Source organism: Nothoprocta perdicaria, unplaced genomic scaffold, assembly GCF_003342845.1.
Source record: "Nothoprocta perdicaria isolate Ctin4 unplaced genomic scaffold, notPer1 scaffold_294, whole genome shotgun sequence".
NCBI classification, from domain to species: domain Eukaryota; kingdom Metazoa; phylum Chordata; class Aves; order Tinamiformes; family Tinamidae; genus Nothoprocta; species Nothoprocta perdicaria.
In genome coordinates, this window is record NW_020455526.1 from 303,051 (window position 1) to 318,677 (window position 15,627).

The following is a 15,627-nucleotide window of genomic DNA, read 5'->3' on the forward strand; positions in this document are numbered from 1 at the left end:
GGGACAGGGGCCACAGCAGGGGTGTCGCATGAGCCAGGAGCACTGCATTCCTGCGCCRGCCGCAGCATCCGCCTCCGCGCACAGCCCAGCCACGACTGTCAGCTTCGGACCAGGACAGTGACTCTTGTAACTCGGAGCATGGCCAGCAAGGGGTCCCGCTGCACCCCTGCCACGGGGTCCCCAAGCAACCCCAGCCCTGGCCAAAGGGGTTTCCGAAGGCGCCCRGCCAAGCTGGGGCTCGGTTGGTCCTGCGGGACATCTTGACACCTCTGCACCCAACACAAATGCTGCCAGCTCTGCCGCGGGCCTGGKGGTGCAGCGAAGGGCCTGGGGTGAATCCCCCTCACGTGTCGCTGCCCACCGAGTGACAAACGCAGGTGGGAGCGCTCCGGCCCGGCCGGCATCTCCCGTGTGGGAGCYGCCGGGCGCGTCGGTAACCTTGAAACCCTCTGTGGCTCACATGTCACCGCGGCCGCTGACAACAACAAGCTGCACTCCCAGATTAGCGGAGAGGGATGGAAGAAGCTGGAGACAAGAGAGTTGGGGGCGGCCGACTTACCTACCACAGCCAAAAGTGGGCATGGGGTTATTTTTAAACTGCGAGGGGCTGTATTTATTGTTTCGGCCAAGGAGACGGAAGCACTGCCTCCGAGATTCCTCCCGCAGCAGCAGCAGCGGCCGAGCRGAGTCATGGTGAGTGCCAAGCGCCCGAGGCTGCCCGGGGAAGCGGCGGCATCGGTGGCATCAGGGCTCTTCGGCGGGATAGTTTTAACGGGCAGGGAGCCATGGAGGACCTAGAGATGCTGGGCCAGGCCCCTTCCTGCTCTGGAGAGCAAGCTGGGGAGCTCCTGGCAGGGCGGCAGCATCCCTGCTCCTCCCGGCCCGGAGCTGCGGGAGCACAGGGCGGGTGGCTGAGCAGAGCTGCCTCCTGGGGACAACCCAAACGGCACCTTTTTCTCCCAAACGTCACCTTTTTCTCCCATTTCACCTTTTTCTCCRATTTCACCCTGTCGTGAGGGGGTAGTTTTGACCCCAAACTCTCCCGCTGCTTCCTCTCGGCAGTAGCGCTTGGCTGGAAGGGAGATGCGGCGGGGAAAGGCGGGTGAGGGGCATGCCCCGCAGGGCAGCCGTCCTCATCTGCCCTCCACAAGACTGTCCAAGTCAGGGTGTTCTTCCTTGTTTCAAGCTTCAGTGCAGGAGGAGGCAGATTTTATAACGAGAAAATAACAGGGTTTTGTTTTGCTTGCYCAGCGATTCCCCCGCTTGGCTTTCCTGTCACCTATTGGGCAAAATTCACCGGGAGAGCAAGGCCGGGGGTGCAGGGTGGGCAGAAACGCCCCCGCAGCCTGCAGTGCCCCAGCACTGCCCGGGCCCCGGGGCCGCGCACAGCRGGTGCCCCTTGCGGCGACCACAAAGGGCTCACAACAAGGACAGGGGAATTTCAGGCTTTTATTCCACACTATAAAAAGGCARTGAGCGAGTGCTGCATACGCGAATCCTTGCAGGCACCCAAGAAAGCCAAGAAGAGGATCGAGGGTGCTAATTCCAATGTCTTCTCCATGTTCGAGCAGGCCCAGATCCAGGAATTCAAAGAGGTAGGTGGATTTTGCAGGATGACCAAAGGTCCTTGACACAGCTTGACCTTCAGCTCGTGCCTCAGCGCGTTGCCCCCGGGGTGGCAGGYGTGTGACAGGAGGCTGCATGCCCGTTCATAAGCCATTTTATTCTAAAAGTGGGAATAACCCTTTGGAGACATCGCTAAGCAGGGAATTACTGCTTCCTACTGTGCATAGCTCMGTGTGGATCTGCACCCTCGAGGGCGATGGGTGAGACAGGGTGCTCTCCCTGCCTGCCCATCCTCCTCCCGCTCTCCCCAGGCCTTCACCATCATGGATCAGAACCGCGACGGCTTCATCGACAAGGCGGATCTGAGGGACACCTTTGCTGCGCTCGGTGAGCCCCCTCGGAGGAAGCTCTTCTCCCCAGAGCTCTGATGCCAGCAAAGCTGGGAACTGAGAACGCAGCCCGGAGCGCTCATTTCAGCAGCCCCAGTTGAAGGGGATCTCGTGTGCGTTTTGCTGGAGACCTCCTGATCCACAATCACTAGTAGACKAGCAGGTCATTCGCGTGGTCACCCAGAGCAGCTCCCGCAGCAGAGSCTGTTTCAGCCTGTAGGCGCAGAGGGAAGCGGCTTGTGGCTCATTCATAGCCCTGTGATGCCTTTGGTCTCTCATGCTAAAAAGCTACGTGTCCCACGGCATCCCTGGGATTTGAGGCTGTGGGGGGATTTTCAGGATTTGTGAAAGGCCGGGAAGTCACATGGTTGGCTTTCCCAGCAGGGAGGCCAGCGCAGTCCAGTGATGGGTCCAGGGGTGGCAAAGAGAGTCACCCCCAGGCACAAGGACACAGGCGCTCAGCCCAGCTTGTGTCCGCGTGGAGCCAGGGGTAAATCCAGCTCCTGATGACCACAGCAGGGCCCTAGGGGTCCCCCAGCACCGGTGGCTTTGAGAGCTGCCAGACAGGTGCTTTTCAGGGAGGAGTGGAGCAAAGTCCTCCATGGATCTGCTTCCCTTCTGTCCTCCGACCCCAGGATGCACGGGGCAGACCCGGAGGTCTGCACCCAGCCGCAGCCCCCGACTCACCTTGCTCTGCTCTCCCCTAGGACGCCTGAATGTCAAAAACGAGGAGATTGACGAGATGATAAAGGAGGCGCCGGGACCAATTAACTTCACTGTGTTCCTGACCATGTTTGGAGAGAAACTCAAGGGTGAGAAACTCATGGGTTGTGGCACATGAGCAAGCCCATGGGCCTCAGCATCTGCAGTGCTTAAAGCAAGCAAAAGGCTGCAGTGCWGCTGCCCTCAAGGAAAGAGGTGACAGCAGCGTGTGCGGCAGCCCTGCAGCTGCTGGTGCCAACGGTGGTACCAGCGGGTCACCCGCAAGGACACAGGTGCGGCGTGACTGCGACCCGGCCGCCCCGGCTGCCTGCGGCCCGGCTCACTTACACAAGGCGAGGCGCACAGGCCGGTCCCGCAGCCCACGCCTGCAGCGCTATAAATACACCGGGAGATTAGATACGCGCCGCATGCCAGCGCGGTGGTGACAGCGCCGGCTCCGCGGCACGACAGGACCGTGCTCCTCTTCATGCCTTGACACTTAAGGTTCCGGCAGTGTGGGTGTCTGGTATTCCCGGCTCCACGCGAGCCGACTCTCCTGACCATCTGGCCCCCAGGGTTTCGTGGRGGAGGCTGCAGGAAGCAGAGGGCTCTGCCTGGCTTCTTCTTCCACCGCTTGTAACAGATGGGGTGTTGTCACCCACAGGCGCCGACCCTGAGGAGACCATCCTGAACGCGTTCAAGGTGTTCGATCCGGAGGGCAAAGGCCTGAAATCAGCCTAGTGAGTGCAGGGGTGCTGGGGAGACGAGGGAGGTGGTTCGCACGGAGGCCCCCCTCACACTCACCATGTCCTCTCATCCACAGCATCAAGGAAATGCTGATGACGCAGGGCGAGAGGTTCTCCCAGGAAGAGGTACCAGTTCCTTCCCCCGCTTCCCACCTCTCTAGCCTCCAGCCTCCCTCCACGCCACCTCCGAGCCCTGCAGGTTCCACCTCCCCTCCTCTACYGGGTCCTGCCTCCTGTTTCACGCCCTACCTGTCCCCCACCGTGGCAGAGTAAGATCCCTAGGCCACCTCTGGCCATGGAGCCAACAAGCTGCTGCCGGGGTCCACCAGCCACCCGCTCACCCGCAGCCCCCAAGCTCAGCAGGGCCCGGCAGACCCGCAGGTTCTTTCCCAGGGGGTTACATGGGTGCCCAGCTCTTCTCCTTCCCGTGGCACCTTTTCACCTCCAGCCCTTTCCTGCAGATCGATCAGATGTTTGCAGCCTTTCCTCCGGACGTCTCCGGCAACCTCGACTACAAAAACCTCGTCCATGTCATTACACATGGTGAAGAGAAGGACTAGCCCGCTCTCGCCCTTGGCACAGRGGTTGGCATCGTAGGATCACCCCTCCCTATGTCATAGGGGTCTCTTCGTCCCCTCTGTCACCAGCTCCTCTCCTTGATCCCCCTCTGACCCAGACCTGCCTGTCTCAGGGAGTCCAAACCTGAGCAGCAGGACATTAAAGTGCATTTTGGCGAGAGGAAATGCAGATGTTGGTGTGAGCAGCGCGTGGGTTTGCACGGTGGCTCGGGGGCAGTGTCTGGGATCAGAGCTCAGGGAGAGGGGAAGGGAAAGGGGATTGGGATGCAGCGGGATGGGCACTACCCGAGCACAGAAGGAGAGCAGGAGCTAAGGAAGGTCTCAGTTTAATTCCATCTTTCACGCACCGGCATCACCCTTGGCCTTCCTGCCCTTGTCAGCAGCGTTGCTCCGCTCCTCCTGGCTCTCGAGAATCAGCTCGCGCAGGCGCCCGTGGTCCAGCGGCTCCTCAACTGCCCCCACAAAACGACCACGCCAYGGTCACCACAGCGCACGCCGCCAGCCTTATATACCCGTCAGGGCGGGGCTGGCCGCGCCGGGATTGGCTGGGGAGGACACGTGGCTGGCGAGGATTGGCCGGGGGTGTGAGGTGGCCACTGCGGATTGGCCAGCCACCTCGCGCCACGCCCGCACTCACAGGCCTCGGTGTTGTCGGCGGCGCGGTCGAAGCCRGGGGGCGGCGGGCAGAGGCGGGAGCGCTCCATGGTGCGGAGGAGCCCCGTGCCGCCCAGGAGCGGGTTGGCGAAGGGCGGCGCGTACTGCTCGCCCTCGGCCTCCGCCTCCGCGTAGCGCAGCAGCGACGACAGCAGCAGCAGCTCGTTGGTCTTCTTCTCTATGATGTCTGCATGGGGAGGGAAGGGGAGGTCCCACAGGGCCCCATGATGGACCCCTGCCCTGACCCTGGTTTCTGGCAACCTCCGCCTTGAACCTGTGTGCTGGGCATGSGCCTCATGCAAACTGAACAGGGCTGCAACAGGCACAAGGTTGATGTTGAGTCCAGCGTCAGTCCTTTGACCAGTAGGCAACCTATTGTGCCAGGAACGAGAGTCCCAAGAGCCCCTGTAGCACCAGATCCCTCCCCGGAGCCGACACGAGGGCTTGGGGATCCACCAAGCTCTTTGTACCATTGGGTGAGCTCCGTGTGAGATGGCCCTCTGCTTCCCATGGCATGGGGAAAAGCCCAGTCCACGTGGTGGGGAAGGGGCTAAACGCACCAAAGAACTGCCGCAGGTTCAGGTCCGTGATCTCCCCGGTCTCGCCCAGCTGCTCCTTTATCTTGGTGGCATCGCAGTTCATCTCTTTGAACAGGAACTCCACGGCAGATTTGAGCTGGCCAAGGGTTTTGCTGCTCTCTTTGCAGCTGTTCTCATACTGGTTGGCTTCCTCTGTGGTTTTCCTCAGCTTTTCCTACCAGCAAATGGTGTCATGAGAAATCGCTGCCCTCTCCCCCCAYCCTGAGAAACACCAGCTCCATCCTGGACGCTGGAGACTCCCTAGGGGGGTGGGATGTTCCCATCCCTATAGGGCACAGTCCTTACAAAGGGGCTCTCCACTGCACAGCCCAGGCCTCAGGCTCTGGAAAACTGGGCTTGGCAGGAGCCCGGCAGGGATTTTTTTCCCCCCACACTGGGATTTCTCAGGGAAGAGGATGGCGAAGCCCGTGCAGGGCCTTTCCTGCCTGTGCTGCTCACGTGGGGACATCCCGGCCTCCCTACCTCTAACTCCTTCAGGACGTGAAGGTCACTCTTCTCTGTGTTTTCCTGGTCCATCTCTAGGAGCGTAATTTCGCTCTGCACAGACACAAGCACATGGGGAGGTGCAGGCTAAATGCCGGGCAGAGGGTGCCAAGCTCTCCCTCTGCACTGCCCTGGGATCAGGTGCCTGCTTGAAAAGCTGGGCCAGACCCTCCCAATGTGGCTCCAAGGATCAAGGCTGGTTTGCACCAGCAAGTCACCTCCAGCGGGTCTTCCTGGCCTAGGGACAGTTGCTGTGCCCTGGGAGCAGGGCCACCAGCAAGGTCCCTCCGGGAACCGCTGTCCCCAGGCCCCAAGAGCAAGTCATGGTCCCCGGGACATGGAACTCTCCTTCCCACTCCAGCGGCCCACAAGGGGCTGTGGAGGTTCTCACCATCCCGGAGCTCCTCTTCTGCAGTGTGTCTGCTGGGAGCACGGTGGCAGCATTGAGGCATTTTTGGCTCTGAGGAAGCCACTTTGTGTGCACAGGAGCGCGGTTTCTGCATTCTCCCAGTCACACCCGTGTGGTAGCCTGGGAGCTGGGCCCTGGGGTGCCTGGTGATGCCGGACACCCACAAGAGGCAAAGCCCACCCCAACCTGAAGAYGCTATCTAAGAAAAAGGAAACATGTGAGCATCAATGACCTGGAGGTCCTTGATCTTCCTCTGCAGCCTCTCCATCTCGTTGTTCAGCTCGGTCGCATAGCTGAAGTAGGCGAAGTTCTTCTCCTCCTTTTCGATGAAGCCCCTCACGAGCTGGTCAATGTTGCCATTCTCAGCCAGCTCCAGCAGGCGCCTGTAGGCCACCTCGCGGCTCTCGAAGCTCTCGCCTCGCCTCCGCTTGGCCCGTTTCACGGCCTTCAAGGCTGAGGGACACAGACATGCCAGGCTGCACCCTCTCCTCCATGCCAGGCCCCTGGCAGAACCTGACTGTGGATACTCAGGGCAGACAGGGAGCTGCTGCCCCTGGAAACCCATCAAGGAGCCCGTGGTTTGCACGGGAATGAGAAAAACAAAGAGGAATCACCCCCGGGAAAGGAAAAGCACCTAAAGCTGAGGAAGAAGAACCATGGTTTTCCTTAAGGTGCACATGGGGCCAGTTCCCTGCCTCCCCTGGAGACACACAGTGCTCTGTGGTGTCACGTAGCTAGGGCTGTTTGTCCTTTTCCTCCGTATGCAGGAGAGGGGCCATCGCCCCTAGCGCAGGAGCTGTGGGCAGGGGAGAGGTTGTGCCCTGAGCTGGGTGTTGGGAACTTGTGTGTTCAGCCCCTGGGCCCCCATGGGCTCCTGGGCCCGTGGGAGCTCATGTGGTACCTTCTTCCTTTTTCGCCTTTTCCTCCATCTCAGAGCGATCCATAAATTTGATGAGCATGAAGTTTTTCAGCTTGGTCTCCTGGTCCAGAATGCGCTCGCGCTCCTGCAGCTCGATGTTATACTGCACGGTGTCTTTGCAGTGCCTTTCCTTCATGGCAGAAGTCCTTGCCAGGGCCTCCGTGCTGTGCACAGAGAGCAGTTACCCACCACTCATACCTCAARCCCATCCCTTCCTCCAACCATCCCTGGGCGCTCCCCCAGACTGTGTAGATCCTGCAGAGCACAACTCAAGACAGCTCCTGCATCACAGACGGGGCCTGGAGGACTTGAGGCATCCCATGGTTTGGCTGCTGCAGTTGTTCCCACCCCAAAGACCACCAGGTAGAAAGCAGCATTGCTCTAAATGCTTCTGCTCCTGCTCATCCCCAGGTACCACCCTGCAAAGMTGGGCACAGCAGTGAGCTCTGCTCCAGGAACAGCTCCCCAGAGGTGCCAGTGTCTCCCCATTGACCAGGACAGACCTAACCTTCACAGAGCACCCAGCTCCAGACAGAAAGATGATGAACCCTCTTCTCTCTGAAGTTGCCCTTCACTGCTGAGTTTACCATGAAGGCCTAAGAAGGCGCCGTACCGCTGGTCGTAGGCTTGTGTGGAGCGCTCGATGACGATGTCCATCCTCCTGTTCTGCTGATCCAGCTTCTTGTGAAGGTTTGAGGAGAAGTTGTCCAAAATGGCTTTCTGRATTCGCAAGTTTTCAACCTCTCTTCGAAGTTTGTTATTGGTGGTCAGGATGTTATCGAAATGCACAGTGACCTGCCAAGAGGGAAGCAGAAGGTCTGTGCATGGAACAGGACTAGAGAGCTCAGGCCTCTGATGAAAACCTTGACCACAACCAGAACAAAACAACCCAGGAGATCTTAAGTAGGACTTGTGCTATCCCCATGCCCAGGACAGGGGAGGCTCCCACAGTCAGGACAATGGTGGCAGAGAGCTGGASCTGGCGCCGTCCAAGGCAAGGCTGGATTCAAACTTCGGTTTTATCACTAAGCCGGTGATTCAAAGCTCTATTTTATCACCAAACAGGTGCAGACCTTCAGGCTTCCCGGCATGGTGTAAAMGCTGCATTTGGGTCACCAGGTGTGAAGGAGCCTTTGAGATATTCTGGAAGTGCTCAGGCTAGGGCRAAAGGCCAAACCCTTTGGGCAGCTTGCATGGACTAAATGCATTTGATCTACCAGCTTTTATCCTGATCAAGAAGCATTTTGCTCACAGGCCCCGGCCCGGCACCCCACCAGGTTTACAAAGCTCTGCAGAATGTTTGCTCACGTGGTTTAGCCGCATCTCCAGTGTCCGAATCTGCTTTTGCAGCCACTGGCTGCCGTTGGCTTGCTTCACCTTCACCGCTATCAGGTTTTGTCTTGTGATCTTTTTCTCCATTTCCATTATCTGCACACACACAAATTTAAAGCATCCTCTCTAGTGTTACAGTCCAGATTCATGTGAGCACCCTTAGCCAAAGACAATACCCTCTGTTGACCCAAGCTATAGAAATCTTGTTATTAATGAGTTCACAGTTACAGAAACCAGTTAATCCCACAGCACATCCTATATCCTCCTTAACCCTGTTGCATTGGAGAGCACCTGCACTGCTGCTTGTGTGAGGAACCCTGCCGATGGTCTCGCTATTACTCGGGTAACATTTACCAAGACGCGTGACAGAGGTAGGTGACCCTTAGGAAAAGCTGTATGATGTGCGTTTATGTGCATTATAGTGACATGTGGGGCTGTTTTTCCTCCTCAGCTGCAAACCGGATGGCCAGGCTGTGGTCACACCGTGACAGAGGGCTGCTCGGAACGGCTCGAGTGCTCTTACCTTTCTGTCCACGTCAGCTAACATGTCTTTTCTCTCTCTAATCAGGGAGTCATAGTGATCTCTGGTCTGCAAAAGCAATTTGAACTCCGCACGATTTCTGTCATCCAGCATCACGTTTCTCGGGCACTTGATGTGGCTCAGCATTAGTGACATCTCTTTGTGTTCTTGCTTCAGTGAGTTTATTTCTTTCCTGTAGATAACAACCGATGACATTTAGCACATCCTGCCCGCASAGCGGGGCGGTTTCTCACCCCATCCTGTCTCAGTGTCAGGGTCTCCCGAAGACCTCGGCTCAGAGGAACCTCCCAGTGGTGGGGAAAACAAGTGAGGCTGCACTCACTCCTGGGTGCATATTTGGTGCTTCAGGCTGGCTCCAAAAGATTTCCTGCTTTCGGCCAGTATCTGGAACCGCTGCTGCAGTTTCCTGAGCTCTGCCTCGGCCATCTTCTCTTTCTCCTTGGCGTTGAAGTCCAAAGCCATCTTCCTCAGAGAGGACGCTCTCCACCACTGCAGAAGGAGACTCTGRTTACTTAAGAAACCACAGAGCCCAGCTGCACACAAGCCATGGTGACCCAAGGAACTGGAGCGGCTTCAAGGCATCCCCGCCCTCCCGATCCTCGATCCTTGGGAGGATCCCCGATYCTCCAGATCAAAGGAGGCCCTTGCGGGTGATGCAGGTGAGGTCGGCTGAGCCGGCATGGACATGGAGCRGGAATGTGCAACGGGATGGCAGCTCCTAGCTGGAAAACTGCCCTGCTGGAGATGTTGAGGCTGTGGCAACGAGAAGCACATCAGGCTGCCCATGTCCTGAGCCAACTCGCATTCCCTGGTCCTTGTTCTCCCAAATCCCAGGTTGCAGGGCACAGTCTCCTCCCCGTGATGGGACCTCAAAGAGAAGCAGCCTCCGGAGCAGCATGACTGCGCACTGGGAAAAGGCAGAGGCTGGAAGTCTCTCCCCATGCGCTGGTGACAGGTACTGCTGTCCCCACGGCAGGTCCCGCTGCTGGCCGAGCTCGGCCTGCACTGTGGTTGGTTCTTACCTTTGAGCCCTTCATTTTTCCCAGCTAATTCAGCCGTTTGCTCCGCAAACACCGAGAGTCGGGAACAAGAGACTCTCTGCGGGGACAGGCCTGGTTTCGAAGGGGAAGAGTGAAATGCGGTTAAGCAGAGGATGTGTTTGGGTCGGCAGGTCCCGTGGGGCAGCTCAGGGCCGTGGCTGTGTCCTCCTGCCCCATGCTGGGCACCTGCGTTTGGCGCCCGCAGGGACGGGCACAGATGGCTGCGCCACRAGGACAAGCGGCATCTGCAGCGATGCCACCACAAACACGTTCCTCTCACCGAGTTTAGAGGCAGGCACAGAACAGATGGTTTGAGCTATTCCCACCCATTTAGTCCCTGGGTTTCCATAGAAATCGGAGCGGGGCCAGGTGCCCCCGGCACGGGCAGAACCCCTGGGATGCCGGTGCCATGGGCCCCGCTGCCTCCGCGGGAGCTGGGATCCCGCTGCCCTCCCGCCGCAGGGAGACGAGGAGGGCGCGCGCAGCCCCTCGCGGGCCATCCCGACCCCGTCCCGCGTTACCCCCGGGACAGCTCCCATGGGAGACCAGGTTTTCCTGCGCTCACCTGGGCCGCTGCTGGGCAACCACAGTGCCCGGGCCGGTTGCCGGGGCGCCCATGTGGGATCCAGCCCCTACCCGGGCACCTTCCAGCACCCTGGGAGCCCACAGGGAGCCCACCCTCCAAAAGGGGGCACGTGTCCCCAGAATAGCCCTGGCACCTGGTGTCCCTGGCACCATGTGTCCCTGGTCAGGTGTCCCTTTGGGACAAACCCTCCCCGTTGCTGCTTTCCCTGGCAAGGTCCGACTCCATCCCGACAACCTCAGGCACAGAGGCTTTCGCTCCGGCCCATGAGCGGCCCCAGGGCCCCCACTCTGTGTCCCGCTTCCAGCCCCTGTGCCGGCTCCCTGTGGCTTCCAGCCGGTTCCCATCCCCACCATCATGCTGGCATCCGGATCCACACAAGGCAGCCACCAGCACGACTTGCACTGCTGCTCCCACAGGCCAAGGACCCCCGGGATGGAGCAGCCAGAGGGGCTGCTTAGAGAGCCTATATAGGGACTCCTCTAGGGTTTGTGCCTGCTGCTCTCCCATCCCTCCGGAGCTGCCGAGAGGGCTGCTTCGCTCCGGGGAGGCTTCGGGATCCCTGGAGCGCTGCACGATGCAGCCCAGGTGCTGCTGACTCAGTGCCGGGCTGGCGGGGAGCGAAGGGGACTCGCAGCAAAGGGGACTCGCGCTGCAGCCCGCAACGCTGCTGCAGGGATCCCCCAGCTCACGAGGCGAGTGAACCCCCCGAGCAGCTCCTTGCCCATGGGCTGTGCCCCCTTTATCCCTCTGGGAAGCCAACAAGCCAGGGAGCTGGTTTCAGGCTAATTCGCGGCCAGATGGGCTCTGGGGATGCGTTTAAYTGGAAATGCTTTTCCTGGAGGAATATGGGATGCAGTGTTTGCCAAGACAAGCACAGGGCGACGCTGCGCAGGCACCCTGCTCACCCGGCCCTTCCTCCCCAGCGTTCCCAAGGGGCCAGGGGAAGAYGACTGGGCTTTTTGTGCCGGTTTTCCATGCTCCATGGGATAACACCTACCCCCTTGCTAGGGATCAGGTTGTCACCCGGTCATGGTGGTCCTCACCGTGTCCTATTGCAGCTCCTCTCCTCTCGGTTCCTCGCTCTCATCCTCAGCAGAATGAGGACCAAATCTCAGGCTGAGGATAAAGGTAGAGCCACAGGGATGGACATAGTCTTTCCCAGGAAAGATGCAGCTCCACCGCTCTTGCAGAGAGCCTGGGTTTCCTTGGATTGGGATGGGAAATGGGCCAGCCTCRACACACAGGCAGCACCGTCTGTGCTTTGTGCTCCTTCTGCACGGAGCAATTCTCAGCTGTTGAGCCATGAGCAAGCCAGTAAATTAAACTATTGACGAGGAACTGTTTTGCTGGAGCCTGTGTCTGTGGCACTCATTGCAGAAGCATTTATTTTACTGAAGGGGACYTTTTTTCACCCAAACAACGCTCGACTGTCACACTTGCCCTAAGTGGGACTTCATTGTCTGGATGGACCTCCAGGCCCGGGCCAAGCAGAGTGGGAACCTAAGCAGGAAAAGATACTGGAATGTTTGAATCCAGCACATCTCTRTCTTTGGGGAGAACAGAAGGAAAGTGACTTTCTCTGCAATTTTCATCATTTTAACTATCTTCCTCAATGTAACAGATACACTTAAGGCTGATTGACATGGAGAAATTACTCCTTCAGCTGCGGATTTTGGGTCTAGTTAAAATTGCATGTGCTATTTTAAGGGCCACATTCTGGCCCGTGCAAGCAGGGTAAGTTCTCCCTGCTTTCAGCAGCRTTGCTTGGAATTCCCAGCCTTTCCGCAGCCCCGTAACGGCACCTGTGGCAGCCAGGGGCMGCACTGCTGGGCTCCTGCTCTCCCTCACCTGGCCGCAAGGAAAATCCCTGGGGAAAGAGGGAGAATTGGGCCCCTATTTTCATGCAAATGTGATACATTCATGTTACTTAATCCCTATTTATACCAAATCCAGAACTTAATTCTACTTAGCCCGTCTTCAGCGTTTGACACATGAAATCCGTGAGTCACAAGACTATATGTGGAACTGTCAAAACTTTTTCTTTTCTCCCCTCAGAAAGCCTGGATTAAACCACAGTAAGGCTCACGGCAGCTTCACGGAGAGGAGGAGGAAGATGGGGGAAAAAACCCTTTCCAGATGAAAAAACCTTTCCAGTTGGGAGTGTGATGGGGAAACCGCAGGGGTCTGGAAATGACTTAGGGCAACCAGGATTTGCCTGCGTCACTCAGGGAAACTAGTCAGAATCCATATTCAGAGGCAATTACTTAGAGTCTGCCTGAGCATCCTGGATCAGAGCTGCTATTGCTTCCCTTGCTCTTATATTACTTTCCTCTTCCAAATTAAGTGAAGGCCGATTGATTTCTCAGGAGGACATCTGCCCAGCGAAGTGCACAGCCAGATGYCAGCAACCGACCCGGGCGGATGAGCAGGGTTTCCCTGGAGCGAAGAGCTGGGAATGCCACTGCACGGGGCGGCCCCGCACAACTGCTGGTGAATCCTGCTCCTTTCCGGGCGCCGAGCCGGGCAGGGGCCCGTTTCCGTAACCGGCAGCTCTTACTCAATGCTCAATGCATGGGGACTCATGCTGTCCCTATGTGGTCCCTGCGCCATTCCCGCCTGGATGTGCTGCGGGAAGAGCAGGAGGCAGCAGAGCCGCGTCGGTTGCCTGGCAACTTGGATGCAAATCCCCATCCTGTCGGGAAGCATTTCTTCCAGCGCCTTGCRCGGAGCATCCGCTCTCCCAACCGGGCGCTTCCGAGGAGGAAGGGGCAGCACCGGGTGCGAGGCCGACACCACCGAGCACCCCAGGGGCCGGGGAGCTCCTGGGGCATCCCAAGCATCCCAGGACGTGCCGGSAGCTGGGGATCACATCCCATTTTGCCACCGGAGAAGCCAGCTGCTCRTGCCGGACCCAAGGAAGTGCCACTTCTGCTGACGCTGGGCCAGGATCCATCCCCCTGGCCCTGCACGGGGGTCAAGCTCCTCATCAAGGGAAACAAAAAGATTTCAGCCCCAAAATGAATTGCTTTTTCTCCACTAAATCTTTTGCTGGGAAGCCCAGCGGGCATTTTCCTCTTGGCAAAGCCGGCACATCCCTCCAAATGCAAGTGCCTGGGCCAGGAGTGTTTCTCTGCCACCCAAAATGCGACTCCGTTTTATATTTAGCTCCCAGCGCCTGCGCAGACACGTTATGTAACAGCTCTGGAGAGCGGCACCGTGCGAGGTACCCGCTCAGCTCGTGCTCAGCCGCGGCGCCGCGCGGGGATGCTCCATGCAGGGATGCTCTGCACAGGGATGCTCCAGTCCCTAAAGTGGGTGCTGGATCCCTGTCGGGCATCCAGCTATGAAAAGGGACAAGTTCAGCTCAAAAACACGGCCTACCTTTTTATAGAACATGGGAGCTGCTGCAGACCAGCTGCAACCCTTCCAAAGAGCCAAGTGGCACTTTTTCATATATATATATGTAGTTAAACAAAGGCATTTCTCCCCCCAAAAAAATAATAATTAATTGAAGAGTTGTGACAAGAAGGCATTTAATAGAAGYCACGTGAAGGGCAGCCGTGCTGCTGTTGGCTCCGGAAAGCTGGACACATGGAGCYGCAAGCAAGGACGGACGCCAGCTGTGCCCTCCCTGGGGCTCCCGGTGACCCGTCCGGAGCCGAGGGGGGACACGCAAGGCCCACACGGCTACCACACAGGGTCCCCAACGCGTTAGGGTCTTTGCCCCCTTTCTGGTCCCATCTCGATGGTCGGTGGTGACGCTCAGCYGGGTTTCACATCGCGGTCACCTCCTCTGCAGCCCCACGAGTGATGTTAGTTGCTGCAATGCCTGTTTACAATCGACCCAAATGAGAGCATTTGGAGCCTGTTCCAGCTGGGGAATGGAGGGCAGGAYGTGGATGCAGGAACAAGGTTTAATGACCACGGGGATGCTAAACGCGGCCCTGAACTCGCAAAGCTCTGGTTGCTGCACCCTGAGCCTCTCCTTGGCAGATGTGGCAACACAGATCTCCAAGGCTCCCTTTTCTCCACGGGCTGTTTTCCCGACACCCGCCTCCCCTGCTGTCCCAGAGCCGACGTTGGCGCGGGAGCCTTTGCAGAAAGGCCCGGCTTTCTGGCTGGCCACCACCATTGTCCTCAGCCCCTGGATTCAGCACCGCAGCTGACCCGAAACACTGCTGATTTATCACCAAGGAGCTGCTGGAAACGCAGGGCTTGGAGCTGCTTTGTGGAGAGGAGCAGGGTGCGTTTKTGATGGGTGAAACCAGCCCTGCAGCCATCGAGGGTAATTAGGAGGCTCCTGCTGATCCGTACCAGCCGCGGCACCATCCTGCCCTCTCCAAACGGGGCTGGTGCCGCTCCAGCCGTGACTCAGACCCATGCGGGAACCCCTGCAGAAGTGCGACCTGCTCCYGTGTTAATCCAAACAGCTACGGCGGGAAAATCCTGCTGTGGTCACGGCTGCATCAGGAAAAAAAAATACAGTGACTTAGGATATTTGTGTAGGAGAAGGGGTTTTCTGGCAGCATTTCTGCCAGCTTCAACTTCCAAGAGTTCCCAGCAGCACCCGAAACGCTCTTTCATCAGAAAGCCTTGAAGTGCATCGGCTCTGATCAAACAAACAGGTAGGAGGGGAGGATCTGCAAATAGCATCTTGGCCACGTCGCTGGATTTCTTTCTTTCTTTTTTTTTTTTTTTTTTTTTTTTTTGAGCAGAATCTTTTAATATTTTCTGTCAAAAATATAATTTTAACAACCTGGGGATAGGCCTGTCATTGTTGCTGACAGTTCTGTTCGCTGGGTGATTTCAGAGGGAAACCAACTGATGGGACTGTGAAGTTTTTGGCTCCGTGGAAAATTCGGGGCCTGGTTTTGGGGTGAAGTTGGGAGCAAGAGGGAAATGGAGCCAACGTGATGGAAAAGGGGCTGCAGAGGCCAAGATTGGGTCTGTTCCAAGGGCCGCAGTCCCTTGGGCCTGGCAAATTGCCTCCTTTCCCCCCAAAATCCAGCAAAATCTGAAATTTTGGGGGGCAGCAAAATATTGCAGGYATCGGGAGCAAGCGGCATCCACGGAAAGTTTATCC

At 57.9% G+C, this 15,627-nt stretch overlaps 2 protein-coding genes across 2 annotated transcripts; one reads left to right on the forward strand and one right to left on the reverse strand.

Annotated features, from left to right (window-relative positions):
* Nucleotides 1–530: 530 nt before the first annotated feature.
* Nucleotides 531–4,141, forward strand: MYL2 (myosin light chain 2). Its single transcript, XM_026041802.1, is given in 8 exon segments — nucleotides 531–626; nucleotides 629–693; nucleotides 1,506–1,595; nucleotides 1,878–1,953; nucleotides 2,663–2,767; nucleotides 3,322–3,397; nucleotides 3,481–3,529; nucleotides 3,865–4,141. Coding segments are annotated over 8 exon segments (606 nt in total). The 5' UTR covers nucleotides 531–580; the 3' UTR covers nucleotides 3,964–4,141.
* Nucleotides 4,142–4,320: 179 nt separating this feature from the next.
* CCDC63 (coiled-coil domain containing 63) lies at nucleotides 4,321–9,380 on the reverse strand. The gene is made up of 10 exons (XM_026041792.1): nucleotides 9,241–9,380; nucleotides 8,901–9,090; nucleotides 8,354–8,473; nucleotides 7,659–7,840; nucleotides 7,028–7,209; nucleotides 6,359–6,579; nucleotides 5,697–5,771; nucleotides 5,196–5,388; nucleotides 4,619–4,822; nucleotides 4,321–4,433 (listed from the first exon to the last, which is right to left on the reverse strand). Exons 1-10 carry the CDS (start codon nucleotides 9,378–9,380, stop codon nucleotides 4,321–4,323), a joined length of 1,620 nt encoding a protein of 539 aa, XP_025897577.1.
* Between the last annotated feature and the right edge of the window lie 6,247 nt (nucleotides 9,381–15,627).